This window comes from Planococcus citri, chromosome 2 (genome assembly GCF_950023065.1).
Source record: "Planococcus citri chromosome 2, ihPlaCitr1.1, whole genome shotgun sequence".
In the NCBI taxonomy this organism is placed as follows: domain Eukaryota; kingdom Metazoa; phylum Arthropoda; class Insecta; order Hemiptera; family Pseudococcidae; genus Planococcus; species Planococcus citri.
The window spans coordinates 41,820,629-41,845,683 of record NC_088678.1 but is presented as its reverse complement, the minus strand read 5'-3'; the positions used below and the strand labels follow the sequence as shown (position 1 = coordinate 41,845,683).

The 25,055-nt window shown below is 35.4% G+C and overlaps 1 protein-coding gene across 1 annotated transcript; it reads right to left on the bottom strand.

Annotated features, from left to right (window-relative positions):
• Positions 1–1,612: 1,612 nt before the first annotated feature.
• Positions 1,613–14,226, bottom strand: LOC135835819 (uncharacterized). The gene is made up of 6 exons (XM_065350252.1): positions 13,532–14,226; positions 6,161–6,501; positions 4,210–4,405; positions 2,763–2,941; positions 2,296–2,562; positions 1,613–2,151 (listed from the first exon to the last, which is right to left on the bottom strand). The coding sequence occupies exons 1-6, from the start codon at positions 14,082–14,084 to the stop codon at positions 1,993–1,995; spliced, it is 1,695 nt and encodes a 564-aa protein (XP_065206324.1). The 5' UTR covers positions 14,085–14,226; the 3' UTR covers positions 1,613–1,992.
• Positions 14,227–25,055: the final 10,829 nt, after the last annotated feature.

Here is a 25,055-nt window from a genome sequence, read left to right as displayed (position 1 = left end):
AAGATGAAAATGAAAAATCAGCTCCTATAAACTCGTATTTACCACTTTTGTGACCCTTTCGATCGATTTAGGTCCATATTTTCAAAAAATTTTTGTTCAAGTTCAAATCCAAATTTTTTTGATGATAATTATTTTTGAAAAAAATTAAGAAATCCTTGTTGGCAAATACGTAAACGAAAAAGGCTGATATATGGTTTGTACCTCATTTTCAATCTCCTCGGTCGATCGATGATGGTTTCAAACTGTTCTGGAGCCTCCTGCGGATTTTGATTTTCTCATTTTCCCCCCAAAATACCTGGACAAAATTTTGTATTTGAATCTGCACCGAAATATTTTGAAAAGATGTGCTTAAAGTGATCGAATGAGTCACAAAAGTAGTAAAGTACGAGTTCATAGATGCTGAATTTCATTTTCACTCTACTTCTGGATTATCCAAAAATCTGCTGGAAGCTCCAAAACAGCTGGAAACTATTACTAATCAACTCAGGAAGTCAAAAATAGAGTACCTACAAACCAAATTTCAGCTTTCTAGGCCAATTTACTAAAATTTTGAATTTTCTTCATTTTTGACCAAAATTCTAATTTTCTGAAATTCGCCAAAAATTGACAAAGGAATTTCAGTACCTGAAATTTTGGCCAGAGGTGTATTTTTAGGTCCTCTTTCAATAACCCTGAAATTAATCAAAAAATTACCCACCTATGAAAATTGATATAAAACATAAACAATAATGGCAAAAAGATGAGGAATGACAACACTTTGTAGAAAATTTTCTGGGCTGCCAGTACCTACATTATTTCATTGTTGATAATACTAAAATGATACCTCATGCTTGGAAAAAGAGCCTTTGAGAGAATATTAGTTTTAAAGACAACATTAGAAGTAGGTAATTTATAAAATTTAGTTAGGTAGGAACCTATTCTAGAAACAAATGTTATTTTCACATTTTAAGCCTTCAATTTCCAAAATTGACATTCAAGATTTATGGAGCTGTTATTATCCATATTATTATTAGGTACTTATGAAATAATTTATGCATCTTGTTGCATTTTTACATTTTAATTCGTTTTATCAAAACAAAAAAGTGAATTTTTTTCCAAAAAATTATTTTCTGACACGACTTGACGTTTATAATCTATTGAAAGCAGAAAATAAAAATAAAACTGCATCATTGGTATTCGCACATTTAAATATGTACCTACCTATCTTCAAACGACTGCATTATCTTTTCAAACATTTATTTAAAGTAAGACAAAAAAAATACGTAATTAATTCCACACGCGTGTACGTAATATACCAACCATCTTAGAATGAGCATATTTTAACGGATTTGTAAATAATTTCATGAAAAAAAGAAAAAAAAATGAATAAAAACTGTATGAAAACTCGGCGTTTACGATGACACGATAAAAGAACTTATTTAAAATGCATTTAAAGGTCACCTTTATATCTATGTTGGAGACACAGAGCGTCATATCACTGATATTACCTACAACGCTTCCTGCTTCCACTTCATTTTCTCAAAAGAAAAAAAAATGACAGGTCATGATATATGTGTCTACGAGATCGCCATTCAGTATTATTGAAACGTTATAGCAAGCACACAGTGCACAGTATGTTCAAAAAAATTTTAATCTTCAACTTACAAAATGCTAATGTACATTATTATTTACAACTAGGAATGTCTATTATTATAATAACCTTATTAATGTAAAAGGATTATGATTTCGTAGAATTATCATTGGTTTCATAAATTGTATCATATAATATTCATCGTTATTGAAACGTTAAAAAATTACTTAGGCTAATACAAAATTAATAAAATGGGTACACAGATCGCAGACCCAAAATAGACAATACGTTTTGCATAAATTCTTATTATATATACGGTAACTCGCACACTGTACATTTTGTCATAATAACGGAACAATCAATCAATCACTCGATGACCGTTAGTAAGACTTTATTTTTTATTTATAAAAAAATGAAATTAGTCAGACCAGCGGAGCTAGACTGCATCCTCGGTATTTTCTTGCTTCTGGATCATTCAGAGATGTTGCTTTTGCAGTACAAGGAGCGCCTACCAGAGTCGAATTCAATAAATTCATTTTGTATCCGATAAATTGAGATGATTTGTGCGATTTATAGAACACCTGAAAAACGTAAATTATTCTATAAAAATTGATCGTTTGCCATTGTAATAATCATGATAATAAAGTTGAATTCATCTCTGTTGGTCAATATAAGTCAGGCTTCTAGCATTTATAGGTATTAGGTAGGTATAGGTAGGTACTTACATTTCTGAAATCGTTCAAGCAAACGTCAAAATATTTCTCTCTGAGTAATTGTTCGGTTAATGGATCTTTGCTCTTTTCAGCATTACGATTATAGTCATCATAAGAAGTGAAGATCATTACATTCTGCAAATGAATAAATCTGGCTTCGGCTGCAGTTACCAGCGCATTTCCATAATTTTGATCGGCAAGGATTACAACTCTGTTTGCTTTACACCTGTAGATATCTCTGAATAGTTCTTTAGGCGTGTATAATTCTTCTTCTGCATACTGTAAAAAAATTGTGTTGATTTTAGAAACATGTTGTAGTTAGTTGACTCCATGTACATACAAATATATTCAAGATGTATTAATTTTTGTAATCTATCGATCGTTTTATCATCCCCTTTTGCTTCGTGGTTTTGAAATAGGCTAACTCACTAATGTAACCTAAATGATGCTAATTTTTTTTAATAAGTAGGTATACATACCATTCCATCATCGAAGTAATCCCATAATAATGACGAACCATCTGATCTAGTTGGACTATTCAAATAAATCAACAATGTATCAGCGCAGTATTCGGTATCACAAAGAATCTTAATGTGATTTCTCAGTCTATCTTTCAATGATGACGAAAAATATCTCTCGGTTTCTATTTCTTCGCTTTCTGTAAAAGAATACCATAATATTCCAATTAAAACTATAAACTGCAGTGACTAAATAACTATGAAGGAAACAGAATTATTAAACATAAATATTGCACTAGAAATTGTGGAACATTATTTTTTTTCAAAGATAGGTAGACCATTAAAAAATGAACGTATAAACTAATACATATTTTTAAAAAAAATATATTAGGTAGGTATTTAATTCAACTTTTAAAATTGAAAAAAAATCACAGAGTTTTGACAAATTAAAGTGTGGGTATAAATTTTATACTTATGCAGTGAATTTGAATTTTTCATCTTTTACTTTCAAGATTCAGCTTAGGTTTCCTTAATCCTGAATAAACTGGAGTGAAGGGGAGCGAGGAGAGTAAAAATTACAGAGGTGGTTGATTTCAATATTTTATATTTTACAGTCAATATTCAATCTTTTTTTTGCTCACTACTCAGAAAACAGCAAAACTTGATCTATGGAACAATTTTTTTATTTAACAAAAATATAAAATAGGTAGGTACCTATTTTATTTGCTCAAAATTATTTTTGGATTTTTTCGAAGAAATATTGTATCGTCAAATCGTCGATTTCCAATACAAGGGTGATATGTCCATCATTTTTTTCTCATGTTTTCAACATTTTGGGTACGGTTATAGTAGGTCTTCAAGTAGGTATTCATCAAAAAAACAAAAAAAAGTGGTTCATGACAAACCACCTTTTTGTTTTTTGATGAGTACCTACTCAAAGACCTACTATAACCGTACCTGAAACGTTAAAAACCTCAGAAACGAAAAAAATGGACATATCACCCTTGTATTGGAAACCGACGAAATTTCAAAATGATTTAGTGGATGCAATTTTTCCTCGGCGAATAATACTCAAACGATTTTTTAGTGAATCTTTATTCACCCTTCATTCAAATTCAACTTCGAAAAGTATAATAAATATACAAATTTTTTGCCCTCGCCCTTGCAATTTTTTTCTGTTGCCTTCTAAATTTTTGAGAGTTGATTCAAGTTTCGATCGAAAGTGAGATGAAAATAGAATACATAAAATATTGCGATCATCAGATTTATGACGAATGTGGTTACCTATTTTATTACAATCACAATCTAAAAATAGACCAGATAGGCTGCCTAGATTCAATCTCAGGTATGCAGTGGTATTTTTACATCCCATAATGTGAAGGAAGTCCTCACTGACGTCATTGAATGAAAGTAAAAACAAAGTAATTTGTTAAATAGGTATGTAGTAGCCGATAAACACAATATTTACCATCGCTGTCTTCGTCGCTGTTATAGCGATTCGGGCTGTGTTTTCTACCCGAATGTTTGGGTCCGTTTGCGAAAAATATTCCGATGTTGTTATCCAAAAATCCGTGAGACATGAGTAGGTTTTTAACGTTCTGGACGTTGTTCCAGGTCGATACATCGCTGAATTGTCGATTCCATCCGCCGGATAGGAGCACAGCCTGGTGAAAAAAGTAGTGTTTTGAGTATAAGGTGGGTAGGTAAGTAGGTAAGTACAATGTACATACAGGGTGCCCAGAAATATCGAGTACCCCTAAGAAAGTTTTTCATTAAAAATATAGGTTGGCAACGTGAAATAGATGCATATGATTGGTGGAATGTTATCTCTCCAGTCCAACAACCAATCATGTGCTATCATTATTATCATTCACTGTGACTAACCAAAGTATTTTAGTAGAAAACTTTTTTAAGGGTACTCGATATTTCTGGGCACCCTGTACACAGTGATTAACCTATATTGAAAATTACTTAGTAGACCTAAGTTATGCCATGAAGAGAATTCAAATATATGTAACTATCTCTAAAAATCCACCACCAGGGAATGTACATCTACATATACATATACGTACAATGAGAATGACCGAATTGAGACTAAAACTAGATTCCAATGTAGAAATCTCAGATCATACATTAAAGTGGACCAATAATAAATTTCAATTCAATAATATGGCAATTTAAAAAAAAATCAATAGGTAAGAATAGTGAAAGTAAAAAAAATTGCACAACTACTTTCTTTCTCCTCCCAAAAAAATTAAACATTTTTGTGAAATTGAGGTACCTAGTACCTACCTACTTACCCCCCCCCCCCCCATTCTAAGAAACTTCGAGCTCTAGAGATATTTTTGAGTTTAAATTTTCTGGAAGAGCACAGAATAAAAAATCAATTATCTACATTTTCATTTTCATAGTGAAATTTTAATCTACTTCAATAGGTCGTATGTTGGTTTTTAAAAGAAAATTCAAAAGTATTGGACTTACAAGATTTAAAATTTTCGTTAAAAAAGTTCAAAATTTGTACTATGGTTCATGGTTTAAATTTTTTAAAAGCCTGATCCAAAAGCAAACTCGTGAACATTTTTTGATTTTGTCGTGAAATTTAAATTCATTTCGATGGGTCGCATCTTATGGTTTGAAACAATTTTAAATTATGGTTGGATTCGGGCTTTACAATTTTTTAGGAGCCTTCAAAAAAAGTATCAAGCTTTTAAAAATTCCACATCAATTTGAAAAAATGTGGATTCGGTTTCCAAAACCCCAGCCCCCTCCCCGTTGTGCCATTGAAAAACATTCAAAATGTTAGTTTTCTATCAATTTGTTGGCTGTATGAAAAGTCGGTCATTCACTTTTTTGTCCCGCAAACCTGCCACTTCTAGGATATTTTTGTAGCCCGTGTTAATATGTTTGCCTTATCTGAGAGTTGAAGGGGCAAGAGTATGTTCATAAAGAAATTATTATTCTTTTATCTTTTTTTTTTTTTTTTTTTTTATTTAATCAATTGACTTTGCTGATGGATAGAATATTTTCGATTTCCTGAATTGGGCATAGAAAAATTAAAAAAACATTCAAAAATACACCACCCTTGGCCAAAAACAGAAAATTTAATTTTTGGAGATTTTAAAAAAATTTAAAGACCTATTCTCATGAAAATAAACAGCAAATTTTATCAAATTGAGGTACCTACGTAGAAAGCTAAAATTTTATTTTTTTTCTATTTTAAATTTTCGTAAATGATTAGGGAGGGGGGGGGTGATTTTAAACCCTCCTGAAGCCTCTGGAAAATTATAAATACGTATGTAACATAGGTACATCTACATACTACTAACACATCTTTTTGTACAGCTCAGGCTTAGCTTATACGCAGGTCAAGCAAAACAAATGTTTTTTCTAGATGAAACAAAAAATATTTAAAAACTTACGTGATCACACGTCTGAGACGTCGAGCATCTGCCATCGAACGTGTTATCGTAAAATCCGCAATTTTTATCGTTATTTAAGAGCGGATGACACGCGACTCGAATCGATCTATCGTGGGCACGTAAATCAGGGCAACGTCGATTAAATTCTTTCAAGTTTGAAAAACATCGTAATTTATTATTAGCTTGAATGGCTGGTTCGGATTGCAAATGCACCATTGGTAAAAACACTATTTCACCGCAATTTGGTCCAAGAATTGCACCTGCTTTGTATCTAATTCCACGTTTAGGTGCGGTACGATTGCATTGATTTCTCGTCCAGAATTGCAGGCAATATTGATCATCTGTAATGATAATGAAGACATTTTCATTTGAAATTAGGCTAATACTTTTAAAAGAATAGATATACTTGTAAATAGGTACAAGCTAAGAAGATGATGACAATCGCGTATTTATTTACTCGTATAGGTAAGTATAGGTATACAGCAAACTGAAAACCAAAATTGCCCATATAAGTACCTAAATGAGTTTCCAAAATAACCGTTATTTTTCTTTTGTCGAAAAGAAGGTTTTTTTTTACCAAATGAACAATAAAAGGGTTGTTCTTTGCGGGACATCAAAAAACAGGAGCTGTCATTTCAAATAGGATTAGCTACCGAACGATATGAGCGGCGAAGATCAAAGAGAACTTGAGTCGGCGAACATCAAAGAATCGATTACAGGTTTAACAATTAAGGAATCTCCTCCCACCAAAAGGCGCTGTGTAATTTATTCGCCCGTGAATGGTACACGACCACTCCGACACTACACACTATAAGATAATTATTCACAGTAATTTTACTCGAAAATGGGAAATATACTATTTTTTTTTTGTTTCATTCTCGTGTTTTTTCTTTTCACTGAAATTACCTCCGATTTATGCGCAGAATAAGTTTTTAGAAGGATATCTAAATGTAACTACAACCGCGTTCAACGATTTCAGAAAATCAGATGTTAAGTGTATTGTGGAATAGGTTCGAAAAAATTCAAATTTTAGCACCTAGATGTAAGTTTAATACCTAACCGATTTTTTAAATGAAAAATTTAAGAGAGGAAGTAGATGGATTGGTCAGTAGGTAAAAAAAAATTATGAGTGTTTTTTAGGTATTTCATTCAGGTGAAATGTTATTCTCGATAATGCCTACAAAAATCAGCTCGAAAATACATAGGTACCAAATTTTTTTGTAGTTTGTCAATTTTTTAAAAAAAGTACAAAATTTATCAAAATTTTCAACGATAAATTTCGATTGTTGTAAATGATCAATGAATATGATACAAACATCTTCGCTCGACAATGCTTTTCTTAGAAATTTTCTCGTTTTTAACCCGTTTTGCAGAAAATGAGCTTATTAAAATGCCATATATTTTCCGAGTTTTCATGCTGTTTTCATTGTATTTTTTTTTAAAAGTAAGGTGACATCTATATTTTTGAAAAATTATCAACACAATGGTATATTTGAACCCAAAAGATGCATTTGTATAATTTGGACAAATGTATGATGCATGCAATCTCCTAGCTGTACAGGAGAAACAACACTAACGAAGGCAAATGGTCCAAAATTCTAGTGAAAACATTTTTAAATCGCCACCTCATCCTCTAACCCCTCTAAAAGGATGAAATTTTAATTTTTGTTTAAAATTTGTATCTTCAACAATTTTTAATTTAATTTTTTTCAAACGTACATAATTGTTAAGTTAAACTCTACCGAAGGTTTTTATGAAAATTTTTGGAAATTTCTTCAAACATTTCTTTCTTGCAAAATTAATGTTTTTAGTTTCTCAACAGTATTTTGGGTAAGTTCCTTCAGAGGTGTAATTATGAAAAAATTATATTTTATGTAGGTACCTCACCTAAATGTAAGTACCTATCAACATATTTTTACATTTTTTCAAATTTTCTTATAGGTATTGATGGAAAAACTTGAGCTTTTACGATTTTTCCCGCCAAAAATGGCCAGTTAAAGATGTTCATGCAACTAAGCTGTCCAACCTGAATTTTGACCACGTTCATCAATTTTATCGCAAGAGAAAATTATTGGATCTGGTCAAATCTAATTAGATCTGCGGAATGTCCAGATCTAATCCTCTAGGATCTGATTATTCGATCAAAACTTTGATCTGATAAGATCCAGTTCTGGTCAAATTTGATCAGACGAAACATATATTGAAGTCTCTACGTACAACTCTCGTTTTAAAATGTTCAAATTAAAACTTCAGATAGGTAAATTGTTTTTGTAGTCAGAAAAAAGAAAACAAAAAACAGAATTAGGTGGATCATCTTTTAATCATTTTAAAAGGATGTAAAAACTAAAGTTATGGAATAATGTCAAAATGCTGAGAAAAATTTTGGATCACCAATTTAAACTTTTAATTCATTCATAAGGGTTTCAAATTTTCAAATTTGAAATTGAAATTTGAAAAAAGTTGTTTTTTGAAGAGACAACAGTTTTTGAAATTTTTCCATTTCTTCTACAGAACATAAATATAGTTCTAATAAGCATTTTTATGTGTAAATGATTATCAACCACTAAAAAAAATTTTTAAACTTCCAAATTATGAAATTAATACTTAATTATAATATGATTCAATCATCATCAGGATTTTTTTTTCAAAAATCGGAGTTTGAGTCAGAGTCAGAGCTTTAATTCTTTCCACATTCTTTTGACATTACGTACCCCAACATTTTTTTTGAATTCCCTTTCCAAAAAAAAGTCCACACGACCAACCCTTGGGAGGGGAGGTGGGAATACACCTCCCAGAATTAAATTCTTTTGTACCTTAATTCTTTTATAGGTACTTATGTAGATACCTAATCTGAAAACTACAAACTGTGCAGAGGTCTCTGAATTTTCAGACACTAAATTATTGACTCTAATTCTTCGCACAGTTTTTAAGGCAAATTATACTGATTTTTTTTTCAAATCATCCCATCTTTAAAATTGATGAAGCCATAAGCATACAGATTTTTAATGCTGTATCTTGCAATTTGCATAGTCATTAGTGCAACTTATTGTCCCTGGCTCCTTCAATTTTTTGAGGTACAGAATTTCACAAAATAACATTTTTGTATAAGTATATACTCCAAAAAGTTAAAGTAAAATTCAATTTCAAAGAACACAAAATTTCAACTTTTGAAAAATTGAAAAAAAATAAATAAAAAATTCATTCAATTGCCGATAACTCTCATCATTATGGAAATGGACCATTTTTTTTTTTTTTTTTTATAGAACTTTTTCACCAAAACAGAACACTTGTCCCATGTAGATTTCCCGATGAGGCATGCTCCAGAAAAAACAAGTGTTGGGTTCATAGGCAGGGTTCATTTTTATGTGGATCTGCGAGGTATGCTTCTGACTATTTTGTAGCTAATAACCATAAGTCTGTATTTCATAAGGTCAAACCCAATTTTATTTGAAATGTTTTTGGATTGGGGTGGTTGGGGAGGCTTCTATTTGAATCATATTCATTAAAATCCTCTCCTCTCCTTCATAAAAATGATGAATCAAGTTCAGGATTCAAGAAGACCATTTCTTAGTTTCTTTTATGTACCAAAAAAAAAAACAACAACAACAACAGGTATCTACACTGTCTATTTTAAGCAACGCTAAATCTGCCCACATTACGAGTATTTTCGGCACTCTACTTATGCAACTTCATCGACACGTAAAACGTTAAGTTGGTCGAGTCACTCGCAATGTCCATAATACCTGACTGACGATCACCCCAAACCCCATCATCTTCGTCGCCAGTCCTACTCCAAAACCTTGAAGACGACGAAATGCTGCGTATACAGTACACTTTACAACACCCATAAACCATTCGCACTGCCCGAGTGATCGGTCCGAAAAAAACGGCCATTTTCTCGACTCAGCGCCTCATCGCCGACTAAAATAGCTTTTAAAAAAGATCGAAAACAGGAAATAAGCGATCGTAGCGAGTAGCGAGGAGTTGAGTTTTCCACAAGAACCGGCATTTTATCTTTTACGCGTTTTTTACTCGTCTTTTTGTAAAGCGACCGCCAAAGAGACCGGCACTTTCTTTTCCTTTTCAAACTTTTTAATGTTTACCTGTCCCCCACAGCCACGGCCTAATATTCTCTCACAAAGTAAAACGAACGCAAGACTTTATAATGACGTCTCAATCGCGAGCGGCGAAGAGAGAGAAGCTATATACCAGTTGTCGTTGGTCGGCATCGCTTCAAACAACGTCGGCGAACATCAAAGTAACTTGGCTCGTGGCACCTTTAGGCTCATCGCTCGTCTCACCAACACCTGTACCGAGACAAATCGGCGGCAAACTTGAAAGAGAATCGCACCGTAATTTGAAATCGTTAGATGCGCTACTATACTAATGTTACAGATATGATTGCCAAGCTCGAAAATCGTACACAGAAGCTGGACACTGTTCTTGTTCGCAGCTATTTTTTTAGGTGACGAGTTTTTTTTCTCACTCTTTCTCTCTCTCTCTCTTGTCTCTGATACGTTGTTTTTTCTGCTGCTTTATGTGTATCGCTTGCTGATGGTGATGACTGAGACTGCGCCGTTTAATGGACACGATTTTGGTGAGTGTTTTTACTCGAGAGGCAAAGTGAGGGGTGTCGGTGAGAAGGAGGGGGTGAATATAAATTCATTGAGCATATAGGTGTATTTGAAATTACGAGCAATTTGTTCGATAAAAATCATCTTTTCGGATTTTTTAAAGGGGAACAGGGGTGAATGGTTGAAATTTTTTTCCTCGACAATATTTACGAAAACTTTTTTTTTTTTTTTTAAATAGAATAATCTGAAGTTCTTCGTTTCGAATAACAAAAGGAATGGCTAATTAAATTTGACTCGTCATGTGGAAAGAGACCATGTTGCGAGAAAAAATTGTTTTCTCCCTATATATGGTTCAAAAAATATGTATATGAGCTGAAAAATTGACTTAAGTATACTTAACTATTTTGGGAAATTTTACACTCTCCATTTCTACAATTTTAGTTAATACGTATACCTACCTACCCCTAACTTCTACCCACATCCACTGAGTTTTGATTTATATAGACAAATCTAAAATAAATCGCGGTTATAGAGGCAAAATTTTGACATAAGTGAAGAAATAGGTATTTTTGAGGAGGCCTTAATTTTTCAAAAAGTATTGTAAAATATTCATCGGTAGTTTTAGAATGTGACGTAGCTAAAAAGGTCCTGGAGATACAACTGCCCAATGGCACATTTTGAAATTTTAGAGCATTTCATTGGGAAAATTTGCGCCCAAAAAGAAATCCATTATTTTTTGTTATCCACGTCGAAAAAGATTCTCAAAACGCGTTGGAAGTTGGAATATACTTATGATCTCGTAGAAGTAAGGTAAAATTCCTATAGACTTGTAATTGTCCATTCGTACATTTTCAGACTTTAAGGTTTTTTTTTTAAATGAGCTTCCAAAAAAAGTCATAATGCTCACAAATTCCAAAAAACTGAGTGTCTAGACGTGATTATAATTCAAATGCGACCAGAATCCAGAAATGAGGTTTTCTAGGATAGTCCAACAGGGCACTTGGAAGTTCAACATGCAATTCAGTCATTTCAGAAGAGGATTTAAAATTCTTTTACATAAATCAAGAAATTGAAGGAGCTAAAAATAATAATTTATTCAATAATTATTTAGGCGACGCAAGTTTATTTTTTTCAAAGTTCTATAGCCCAAAACTTGAGATTATTTTTAAAGGTAGGTATTCTGCTGACTCTTCCTCTCTTCTCACTTCATTAATTTAGTGAATAATTTTTAAAAAAGGTACCACCAAATCCATGTTTGGGGCTGGCTACAAGGAGCCACCAATAACATTTACCTATTTGACATATTTCATCAAGAAATTGAGATAAAAAGGATAAATCATTTTAAAAAGCAGGGCCACAAATTATTGAACGATTATAATTCGTTTTTAACTACCTAGGTACTTTAAAATGTAATTTCTTCGAAAATATTTGGCAAATTTTGATAAAAATTGGAGGGATTCGATGAAAAAGGAACACTAGTTTTGTACGAGGAAAACCAAATTTATTTCATTTGAAAAGAAAATTGTATTATCAACAAATTCCTTCGTAGTCGTCAAAAACCGCATTGAATTTATTCAAACTTTCAACTTTTTCATTCCAACTCCAAGTACCTAGATCAATAAAAGTATCCACTGAACAAAAGAAACACATGACATTTTTTTTCTCTCTGCGTCTGAACATAAAATTTTGCCGAATATACTAAATTAATAACACTTGTTTTTTAAATAGGTAATTAAATTTTACAATTATGTCTTTGATGGGACTTCGAAAGCCCCTTCGTTTCCCTTTTTCTACTTCTGCAATTTTTATTGAGATCGCAATGGAACAGATCTGGAGGAACAGAATCTTAAAGTATAGACACTAAAAAAGCAAAAATAAACGACCACTATAATTTTTTGACCACATCTATAGGTACATAAAATTCGAAAAATTACAAATTAAAAATTAAATTGAAAAACAAAACACAAAAATACCTTTAGTTCCCAACTACCTACTTATTTGTGATCAAATTTCACAAAAAATTGAGATTTTTTTTGAATATTTTTACGTTTTGAGAAAATGTTTGCTCTCCGAGTAAGAATCAGAACAATTGTAAAGCTGCACACGTTAAAACTACGTTAAAATTTAAAAATGATAATGAAGTGACGATTTGTCGAGCGAGAGACTGCGGGATGGAAGATGATCTTTGAATGAATTTGATTAGTGATAAGATCTTTTTGTTGTTGAATTCTTTGAAAAATAGAAGGGTACAAGTTGGAAAAATTAAAAAAATTCACATTCGAGTTAGAGAAATCAAGAAGACTCATGTTCACATTTTATTGGAAAAATTCAGGCGCAGGCAGCCAAGCAAACACACGTGTAAGTAGGCTTAACGGTGAGTCTTATACGAAGTAGATACAGGAGGAGATGTGGAGGGGGACTTAACGCGCATGAAAAAAATATTCTACATATGATAGGTCGTTAGCTGGGAGCTGAAAATACAAATCATGTTTTTCAGAAAAAAAAAGAGTAAGTATAGGTACCTATATGGAATATGTTTAAATTTAGGAAAGGGAATGTCCCCTCAAGATAATAAGTATATTTTATCATAACATGTACCTAATCTTAAAAGTCTGTCAAAAATCAGCTGGATAGTATTTCAATTTTTGTTATTTTGTTGCTACCATTTTTCATATAATTTCAGCAATTTAGTAAGTACATACCTATTTACATAATTTGAAATAAATCAACCTACCTATTTAATAGTCTAAGCAACACCATTAAAATACGTATTAGGTACCAGTAAAACTCAACTCACCGACAAGAACTCCTTTCGTTTCATCGCATCCTGCAGATCTGTTGAAAATATTGACGTAGAATACCAAAATCGGATGTCCAAATCTAGCCTCCGGAAACGGATCCAAGACAAGAACGCCATCAAAATACGTTTTATTTTTCGAATCACCGTCAGGATACACGGCCGCGAATTTCTGCCCCAACACAGGCGTAGTACCATAAATACGATAATTCATTTTCTTGACTAATTTCATCGAAGTGCAAGTCTCCTGGACAGTGTTATTGATCTGGCTGCAGTTCTGCCCGATAAACCAATTGTAAGCTTGCTCGGCCCATGACTCTATTACAATTTCAGGATCGGGAGCTTCTGCCGAAGAATTTGCGACGCAGCAGAAGAAAATCACGAAAAATAAAATCGATAAAGACGAATACATGATTCGAAGTGCGATATCTACGTACGTAAACGAGACCGAAGAAGAACTCGAAGGACGTGAGGTAAAAACTGAAACTGGACTGCGGTTCGAACTCGAAGGACGAAATATGTTGATTGTGGAGCTTTTCGAATGATCTATCATTACAGCTGGGTGCTGGGTACAGTTTCCCTCTCCTGGTTTGGTACAACCCTCCGTGTAAGGTGATCTACCAATGCAAATGCTCTCGAGAATAGCGACAAAATAAAAGCGTCTCGCGTTAAAAGAAACACCGTCTCGGGTACACGAGGTGGAGCCAAAGTCGAAAAACCTGTCCGAGTGAAACTGTGTCGCGATGAGGCGGCTTCCGGAGCAGCGAAACAAATTTTCGTCTTGGGATCTGCAACTTATGACAAAGTGCCTAGATCATAGATGATTAGTTGAGGTAGGGTATGGGGAAGGTTGGAAATTTATGGTTTATCGAATGGAAAGAGGACTACACAGGTGTTGTGCTATGCTAGGTATCTAATACTTACCATATAATGCATGAAGAAGATGGTAACGCAAACACATTAGGATGGTTTCATATCCCCATCTGTTTAAAAATCACTTGGTCTAAAATTAGAAGGCGGTGGGAAGGGGGGCACGCAAGAAACTCGTCTAATTTTCAATTTTCATTTTGTAACACCAACTTGCTTCACTCCGATGCCATGAACGTTCCTTGTATCTTGAGTGATGTGCACCTTGTGGATTTTGTGGGTATCACGACGGACAGATTTATCCATAAATGGTCCAACTTTGAGGCACCATATCTCTTCTCCAGGGACACTTCCGGAATTGAAATTTTTTCCGGAAAACTTTTGACTCAAAATAAAGATCTCCACTGAATTTGATCAAAATATTCTATTCGTGACACAAGACATCCATTTTGATTGATAGGTATGAAGGTGCTCAATTCGAAATTTATTTTTTAGACACGACCTATTGGAACCATCTCAGTTTTCAAATTTTGAAAAAATGTCCTCAGTCTCGAATGATTTCGTCTCCCTAGTCCCTTTACCAGATAGAAAGAGATACCTACCAAAATGCTTTATTACATTTTTGCACTCCTTATTAAAAAAAAGTAAATTCAAGCTTCCTATCTCAATTTAGGTCTCCAGTTAATTTTATTTTTAGTAAGTAAGAAAAATACGCCAGCTGGCCAGCATTTCTAATTTTGTTAAAAATTCTTCAGAAATTGGAAATGAAAAATAAAATTCTGCGTCAAAAATTTGGTCAGGACTCGTCACTGTCAGGAGTGTATACATAATACTTGATTTTTAATGTTTTTTTTTTGCATTTTGTTGCCATTAATTTTAGGCATTATTCCAGCAAATCACACTGATATCAAGTGATTCTGTTTAGTACGAGTACATATTTTTGATATTATTATTATTTTTTTTAGCATCTGGTTCTTACTTAGCGGGAGAATGAGAGAAATACCCAACTAAAATTTTTAATTATACCTATGCAACAAAATTTTAAAATATGTACCTAACTATATATACAATTATACACCATTTGAGATTTTGTTTTTCATTTAGGGTCATTCCACGTCAATTAGACCAAGAAGTGGTGGGGGGGGGTTCGGCGATTTTTTTTGAAATTTTTCCTGTGGAAAGACCTTCCGTAGGGACGACCAATGGCGCAACTCGCAGCCCTCTAGCCCATTTTTGGCATTTTTAAATGCAGCCAGGGAGTGTCAATGTTTTTAGTGAACCTAAAATATCATCCTATTCAGCAGTGGATTACTCGATAACTGCAATACCTACCAAAATGAAACATTTTCCCATAATTAGGGGGTTTGAAAGGCTTTTTGGTGATATAATAAAAATCAGTGTTGCCACTTTTTTTCGTACAAAAAAATTGGGATGGTAACATGTTGCAAAGTTGATTTTAAAAAATTTAAAGTTTTCGAAAAAATGCGATTTTTTGATTTAAACATGAAAAAAAGTTTATGATAGGTGAAGTTGACCCATTTGACCCCTATTTTTACGTATCTGTTGAAAAAGTTGAAAAAACCCTTTCACTCGATGAAATGAACTCCTCACAAAAAATCAAAATTCGAAAAAATTCAATTTTCAATTTCAAACATCAAAAAAAGTTTTTTACGCAGTTGTCTTATTTTGACTTCTTTCTGACGTATTTCATGAAAAAGTTGATAAAAATTACTCTGACAACAACAAAAAAATCGTTCATTTTTTGAATTTTTTCGAATTTTGATTTTTTTGTGAGGAGTTCATTTCATCGAGTGAAAGGGTTTTTTCAACTTTTTCAACAGATACGTAAGAATAGGGGTCAAATGGGTCAACTTCACCTATCAAAATTTTTTTTCATGTTTTAAATCAAAAAATCGCATTTTTTCGCGAACTTTAAATTTTTTTAAATCAACTTTGCAACATGTTACCATCCCAATTTTTTAATATGTTGTTCAGCATGAAAAGTTTTGAGAGTCGGAACGATGTGAAAACTATCACCAAAAAGCCTTTCAAAACCCCTAACTGTGTGAAAATGTTCCATTTTGGTATAGGTATCGCGGTTATCGAGTAGGTAATCCACTGCTGAAACGGATGATATGTATTTTTGGTTCACTGAAAACTTTGACACCCCCTGGCTGCCTTTAAATATGGGCTAGAGGGCTGCGATTTGCGCCATTGGTCATCCCTATGGTAGGTCTTTCCACAGGAAAAATTTCAAAAAAATCGCCGAACCCCCCTACCACTTCTTGTTCCAATTGACGTGGAATGACCCTATATTTTTTTTAATTCTCTCAATATTGTTTTTTTTTCTATCCACACTAAAACATGTAGGCACTTCGAACCAAAATTCGCCTTGGCAAGCTTTTAAATGTTGAATTTCATTTTTCGTTACTTGGAAAATTCATAAACGATAAAAGTTCAAGTCCGCACAATTTTTAAAGAAAATGTAAATATAATGATATTAAGTACCACTAGATGATACTTGCATAAGCTGAATACTCAAAGAATATTACTTACCCCGGCTGGAGGCTATACCAATTATATCACACAATAAGTAAAATGTAGTCACGTGTAAGACACTTTGTATTAAACGTAAAAGAATAAACACAATTAAATACCTTTGAAGAAGGTTTTTAGTATCAACACGATACTTTACACTTAACACTAATCACTTATAATTAAACACAATTAAAACTAATATAATACGCTTTCTTGCCAATTATGGCTATAATACACCACCGAGATTATACCGCGTCGACACGTCCGATCACTACGTACCTCAACAATATAACAATCGGCCGCAGCGCCGCTCCGTGGGCTTGTAGCCCTGTGTCGCGACGCGTGATCAGTGTTACCAACACATATACTTAATCCTATATAACCCTTACAGGTCCGGCATATCTCCCCTCTATCATATGCCCCTTCGTGGCTTTACTCAATGAGTATAACCAGTCGTGGAAAGCACGGATCAGAGAGAGAAAGATATGTCGAAGCTGTAAGGCTGGTCCCTGTGGGAGCAGTCTCTGCCCCTCGTGGTGTTCCACTGCGGGAAATTCGAGGCAGAGTAAATCCAATTTTAGCCCACTGTGCACGTAGCAATACCCCCGAAGCTCCCCTTCGCGACCCTGCACCACCCGCTGTCGCATCCGAAGATACGAGCAGCGAATAAGGACAGAATACACGAAGTTGAAAACATCGGGTAAGTATGTACTATCTAGCGACAGAATACAAAAATAAAGACTTTTTCCCTATTCTACTAATTTTTTCAAACTCCCAAATCGAAAAGGATAGACGAGACAAGAATCGAACAAGCGAACCGAAAGTTGGATGCTGTGCATCAAAGTTGAAGGTACTTGTCGTCTACCTGTGGTAGTGAGTCGTGTCGAAACTCGAGTGTGAAAAAATTACAAAAAACTTAGAACTTCTAAAAATAAAACATTTTACAAAATACATAGAAATAGGACTGTATCGATGCGTCAAGAATACAAATCTTAAAAATAAAACAACTGTCCAAAAATACGCATCGTAAAAACAAATTTGTCAAATCTTACAAAATAAAACTAAATCTAATCAGTCCTTTCGAAAACAAAATTATAGATAAATAAAAATTAATCAGTCTGTGACCGAATAAACTTACATGTAATCAAATTATAACAATCAGCACAATATATCAATCGAAAAATGCAACGTAGCGGAGTAAATCGAATTATCGAACCAAAATACAGATGATTATCGTCGGATGTTAAAGTTGACTTCTTCGAATACAGATAACGACGTTGAAATAAAACGTTGGCGGAATGTTACCTCGCCTTGGTTGCGATGATGCCAAGTCAGTGGCGACTACGATGATATTTCGACGATTGCTGTTGAGAAAGTTGATTAATAAGGTACCCTGTGGGTAGTTATTACAAAATGTCGATTTCTTCCGCTGTGCGAATAGATAAGAAAGTAGTTCGACTCATTTTTTGAAATTTTACGTTAGTCCACTCGATTTTGAAAAATTAAACAAAGTTCACAACTATAAAAAATAAATAAGACTTCGAGTGGAAGATTTTTTAATGAAAATTCTGGTGAAATTGGTCCCTAGGTTCAAACCTTTTTTGAATTTATCAGTATCTACTTTTATTCGGATAGGTACCTACAATTTGGAAGTTGAAATTATTATTTCAGAAATGGCCAAAATTTCTATCTTTTCTGAGTCGTACGTAGTTGTTATTTTTCACCAGATTTTATGTATTAGACTGTGTCTAAGTCGTGTTTACGATTGTATCGTATTAGCTCTCTGGCATGTCAGCATCTTCGTGGTTGATTGTAGCGTTTGCGCTATCTTTGTTGCTATTCGCTTCGCCTTGTTGGCGTTGAGGTTTCGGCGTACTAGTAAGGAAGTTTGCTGCATTTTGCGACTTATTCGGCGATGATCCTGTGGATCCTTGCGTCGTGTTTATCGGTGCCTGTGGCGTACTAGGGTTTGACGTTGAAGGGTATTCTGAAAAAGGAACCGTTCCTGGTAGAACAGTCGTTTCCACTCCTTCTTCCATTTTTTCAGGTGTATTTGGGCTGTGTCCAGTGTACTCAGTTTTTCCATCTCGCAAAATGGTGAAAGCTGGTTTATCGATCGTTGGGGGTAGCCCTTGGTGTTTTGCAACTTGATTGTTTCCAAATGGTTGCATTTGTTTCGTTTCAGGAGCATGTTGCTGAATAGTTTGATTCAATTCGTCGCACGCTTGGTTGAATCTTGTAGTCGAAATGTTCATCATTTGTTGCCCTCCGGGTACTTCAACCATCTTTTGTACCGTTTCCGGTGTGGTTTCAATACCTTCCATTGCAACGTGTTGTTGCGCTTGTTGCGCTTGTTGAGCGTTGAACTGCTCCAAGTTGGCTTGACTAAGTCCAGCGTTTACGAGTATATTGTCGTTAGCTCCAGCTTGTTGCTGACCAATCGGTATGTAATCCGTTCCTGGATTTTCGAATTGTAATTCGGCTTGTTTTTCCGGAAATTCATCGTCCTGTTGAACGAAATGTTGGGATGATTGCGAGTATTCCGAATAATTATCATCGTCGTAATATTGGAAGGCGTCTTCTTCCCCTTCGTTCTCTTCACGTTCCCGCTCTTTCGGATCTTTTGGCGGCATGATGAGGTCGTCGCGGATTGCGAATACGTAATCGTGATAGACCTCTGGTTCAAACCACGGTCCGAAATCGTCCATGTTCGGTCGCATGTTGCCAAAAAAGTTTTCAGGTCCCATTATCTCTACGATACCATTGTAGGTTCTAGACCAAGAGTCTGTAAATACCTTCGTGTAAGCCTCTACGAGCTGCTCATTCTGGTCAGGGAAATACATCAGTGGCATAATGTAGATTTCTTTTACATTATACTTTCGCATGAGTCTTAGTAGTACCGCATAATGATCGCGGAAAGTCCTCGCAGACATGCCATTAAACATGTCCCAGTTTCCAATCGAGTACATGACTCGTGGTGGTGCGTGTTTTAGCTTCGTTAACGTATCGATGAGGTCAACGATACTCAAATCACGTCGGTATAGTCCTGGATGTAATGCTTGTAGCATATTCTCTCGTAGTCGTAGCATATACTGGACCATTCCCCAGATATACCCATCTCCCATCATTAGGACATCTTGAGCTGCAATTGCAGTGTATACGCCGTTCGCGGCTTGGTTGTTAAACGTCGCGAGGAGTGTGTATCGACATGGATAAAATTGCAGTGGAAAGAATGGAAATAAAGTCGTTGCTTTTATCGCATATCGTCGAAAAAATCGATCGTGTTCTCGTTTCGTCTGTGCGAAAGGTCCTTTACGATCTCGTTCTTGTTTGCTTCGACTTTTTGTCTGTTGAGTTCGATAAATGCTGCGTGTTTGTGTCGATGGCGTGTGTAGCGCAGGTGGTATCAATTTGCCTTGATCGTCGTATTGTGGTACCTGGTCCATAACTGAAACGTGAGGAGGTACCTGGTCAGGTCTGGCTGCTGCCAGATTTACGTTGGCATTTGGTGCCATTTGCTGCTGTGCTGCTGCGGCACGTTGTTGATTTGCTTTCGACATTCGAATGTTGCCGGGGGATACTCCTCTTGGTAGCCGTGGCGGCGGCATTTGATGTTGTAACATCTGTTGTTGTGAATTGTAAGTTGGAGTCGGAGCTCGGCCTCTTATCGCTGGGTTTGGAGCAAAACTCTTCTGTATATTGCCTGTTGGCAATTTTTGACCTTGTGTACTTTTTAGTGGTGGTCTGTATTCGTGTATCGGACGTTGAATGTTTTCGAAATCCGGTTGGATTGCGGCTGCAGCTGCGTAGGAAGCTGGTGACGATGTTGATGTACCAGGTTGGTTTGTGTTGTCAGATTGAACTGATAATACGTTGGCAGCTGTGCTGAGAATGACGGATGCGTCGTCAGCGTTTCTCGCTGGTGTAGTCGATCTTGATCGTGATCGATTCTCATTAGCTTTAGATAAAGCTAATTGGTAAAGACTTTTAGTCTTAGCGAGTTGAGTTTTTGTACTCGTAAGTTCTGCCTGTAGCTTCGCTACTAAGGCTTGGGTTTGCGCAATTTGTTGCTCACTAGTGGCGTGACTATCCTGCCAGAATTGAGCTTCAATTTCCACCGTCGCGTTTGCCAGCGCACGTAAGTCTAGCGCTTGTAGCGTTGTCTGCATTAAGTGAAATTGTGAGGCGTAAAGCGTCTTGTTACACTGAGCGCGTGGGCAGAGGACCATTTGTTGTCCGTTGGCATTTGCCTCGTTACACATGTCTCTTACACATGCTGCGTGGAATACGTGTTTGCAGTCACTTGTTGCGAGTATGGTGGCGGCGTCCTTTAGGTCTGCCGTGATCGCCGGTTTGAAGATTACGAGTTGGCATTTTTCGCACGTTAGTGCTGGAAGCGACGACATCTGTGAAGCAAAATGAAACGAAAAAATACGCGATAAATTCGGCACTTGTTCACGGATGTTTCGATTTTACGTAAATAAAGTCATGCATTAAAAAGCAAAATAAGTACGTGTTATTATTTACACTCACCGTCTTCGTCGTTATTTGTACTTTTCGTACTTGAAGTTGGCTCGTCTGGTCCAGGTTTGGCCTCTTTCACGATTTTTCTCGCTACTCTAATCCAATCACCGGGTTTGGTGGCAAGCCCGAATCGTTGTGTGTGATATGCACAAAAATCGCGGTTCTGAGTGGCTAGTACTTCGGATTCGTCAACGTTCGGATTCGTCGACACTTTCCACTGCGGGTCTATGTCCGCGAGCCGTTTTTCGATCGGTGGAAATTCGTAGACTTTCTCACCTTCCGACATTCGCACTCACGATTATAAGTTAAGCTTTCGAGCTCAAGAGTATTAAATAAATTGCACTTTGCACAAAAATATGATCGTGACTTGAATCGCGCGTCTCACTACCGAGCGCACTTTGGATTCTGAAATCCTTTCGCATAAAGTCGCGAAAAATGTTTGGATTTTTCGATAAATCACAGTAAAAAGCAGTTCGCGAAGTAATTCGCACAATTACACGTCAAAAGAGACACGTTTTATAAAAGCTTTCAACTTAAAGGCGCAGAAATTAGCAAAAGTACACGAGCAAGCACATACCCGAACGGAGAACAGAACAATAATGTTCGTAAAGTACGGCGTGTCGCTCGATGCAGCCGGTTGTATCGGCTTATCTGAGTCCCCCACCTACCTACTTCTTCTACGTTCGTAGCGTTCGGTTGGCGAAAACGGCGCCGGTCGGGCGGCTGGTTGCGAGCCGATCGTGTAAGTGATGTGTTTGTAGTGGTAACTACGATAAGTTCTAGGAATTTCTGCTGTCCAATTGCAAACGTGTCAAGCTATGCTCGATTTCGATTAATTTTACGTCATATCTCAGTTGTTAATTAATATTTCAAAATTCTGTTTCGATAGAAATGTTCCTAATGAGTCTGTGCATCTTTTAGTATAAGAATATTTTTTCTTTGTTATGTAATTTTAATAAAAACTTGTTGTTTTATGTAAAAAAATCTAGTCATGTAATCGGCTGATACAATCAGCTCAATCGAATCGGTTTGTGTTGGCTATGTTGCCAAATGTCGCTTTCATCGTGTTCGATGAATTCTCCGAAGTAAACTCGTCTACTTCTGTTTATTCGTTGGTTTTGGAAAAATTTTGACTTCGAATCAAACAGTGATGCCTGTCGCAATATTAAAAATGCAATTTTGGTTCGAAATGTGTTTCAAAATTTTGGAAAAGTCAGTTTTAGGTATTCGCTACGCGAAAATAGTTTTGAGTATTTGAATTTAATTATTCAGTTACGTAGGTATTACTTACCTATTTTGTACCTAATACTTACGTATCAAACTTGTAGTCTTGATGCGAATTTCTCAAATTCGGTTTTCTTCTTGTTGAAATACCTTTATTTACCTGTTTTTAGCTTGTTATTTGTTTTTTAGTTTTAAGTTTTTACCTAATGAGTAGTCGAGTCATTTTTTTGTCAAAAGAAATTTTATTCACAAAGGTTTTACAATCTTAATTCTAGTCAAAATAAACTCTAGTCTATTTATGTAATCGTAATTTGAGCTTTTTGGCCAAAAATTTTAAATAGTAGCGACTGCGTCGCATTATATTGAGTCTGTGTCTCTGTGTCATAAGGATTTTTTCTTCGAATTTGAACTTACTTATGGACGTCGAATTCCAAACGAGCGGAAAATTTCTCGAAATGTGGATACCGGGATGTTGGGTCGAGTACGGATTTGTCCATTGATTTTCACCGTCGTACGAATTTCATCTCCTCTTCGTGCAATTCGAGTTACCGTGATCACGTACCCATCGCTGCTTGAAATTTCTGGCTCGTCGAAGATCAGGAGGCTGCGCATCCAATTCAAAAAGGTCGAAATTCGGATTTGTCTGTAGGCGTCTCCGATGTCGCTCATGAAATCAATGCTGATGGTCGCTTCTTGACGTCTTTGACGAACTTCGAGGATAAAGCTGTGGATAGCCATTGTTCAAAAAATGGTTCAATTCGTATCTAAAATACGTTACGTTTAGCACTCGCGTCTATAGGTAATCGGTTTCGACTTTATCGCGAAAATACACTCAGTGATTTTGCTTAGATGCAAAATTGAACGTGATACTGTCTCGAAAATCGATTATCTGCGATCGGTTTGTCTTTTTTCACTCCGTATTACGTATATGCACGCACGTCGTTGGAAATAACTTCATTTTGTCTATTCGAAATTTTACGTCTTCGATATTTCGCAAAAAACAACAGTCAAGATCGAAATACTTTCCGTTTGTCTAAATTTTACTTGAGGTTATTTTTCCCTTTTTCCCTCGAAGGGAATTTACCTAATTTTGAGGGAAAAATTAACTTCGCGAATTTTAATCCGAATTGAAAAATTCCAACTGCAGTGGTCAAATGGGGTAGTTGTGATTACATGAAAATTGTCTAGAAAATTTTTTATGCATATTTTTGTTAGGTAGGTATGTTACCTATTTAGTCGAAATTTCGCGATTTTTCCGAAACTCTTTACGTATCGTCACTTTCTCGTAGGTCATTAAGCTTTTTCTTAGCTTTTTCCAATGTAATTCGTTTTTCTCGTCTATCCGCCATGTCTTGGCGTAATTTTTCGTGATTTTCTTTTTTCTTTAGTTTTTCAAGTTGTACTTGATCTCTTAGGTATTTTTTTACTGAAGCGTCACCTACGATCTTGCTTACGCATATGTTTAGTTTTGGTCTCATCTTTTTTGATAAGTTTGAGTAATTTTCAATGAATTTTTGTTTGATTTTGTGTTTTTCAGCTTCATTAGCCTTATCGTAGACCTCTGTGGGTTCAAATTTGAGATCTCTTTTGATCATGTTTTCTATTTCCTGTTGTGAAGGACGTTTTAGGATTGAAATTTTCTTCAGCTCTGCATTTTTGCTGTGTTTCTCGGTCTTGTCTTTTGAGTCTGATTCAGAGCTACTGTCTGACGATGCGTCATATACTTTTTCTTGTTCAGTTTTTAACTGATCTACGTCATCGTCGTCTGTTAGCGACATTATGATCGATTGACCGTCGTCGCTGCTATTGTCAAGCTCAGATTCGTCAGATGATATTTCCGTTTCATCTTTGATTAGCTCACAAGGATCCGGTGCAAAATAGTTGATGTATTCTCCATCAGTGTAATCAACTACGTCGATAGCATCTACGTCTATGACGTTTAGTGTTTTCTTAAGTTTTTTAGGCTTTGTTGGGCCCATTCTTTGCCTGTAAGCGGCCATGCGTTCTGATCGACGTAATTTGATTCCACTTGTGGATGGTTGGGGGTTCTGTGTCCCTGGATTTTGAGTAGCTGTAGGCAATTTTATTTCCTTTTTGGTAGGGTTTTTCACCTCTTTGTTTTTTGATTCGTCGCCAGTCTTAGGTGGCTGATTCGTAAAATTCGCTGCAAGTTTTACTCGCTTTTTCTTTTTAATTTCAGCTTTTTTAGCTTCATTGTCTGATTTTTCTTGTTTAGGCTTTTTGTATAATTTTTTGCGTAGCTTTCGGGCTTTTTGTGCCCCAGTTGATTCGTCTGTCGAATTTTTGTCCTGAGTACTTTCTTTTTCCTCATTTTGTGTTTGTTTGGGCTGAAGCTGCGCTTCTAATTTCT

Bases quoted from the DNA above. Each gene is read 5' to 3' on its own strand.
- LOC135835819 (XM_065350252.1), bottom strand. From the start codon at position 14,084: ATGATAGATCATTCGAAAAGCTCCACAATCAACATATTTCGTCCTTCG. The intron at 6,502-13,531 runs GTGAGTTGAGTT...TTATCATTACAG, and splicing joins AACGAAAGGAGTTCTTGTCG to ATGATCAATATTGCCTGCAA. The intron at 2,152-2,295 runs GTAAGTACCTAC...TACGTTTTTCAG, and splicing joins GCTTGAACGATTTCAGAAAT to GTGTTCTATAAATCGCACAA.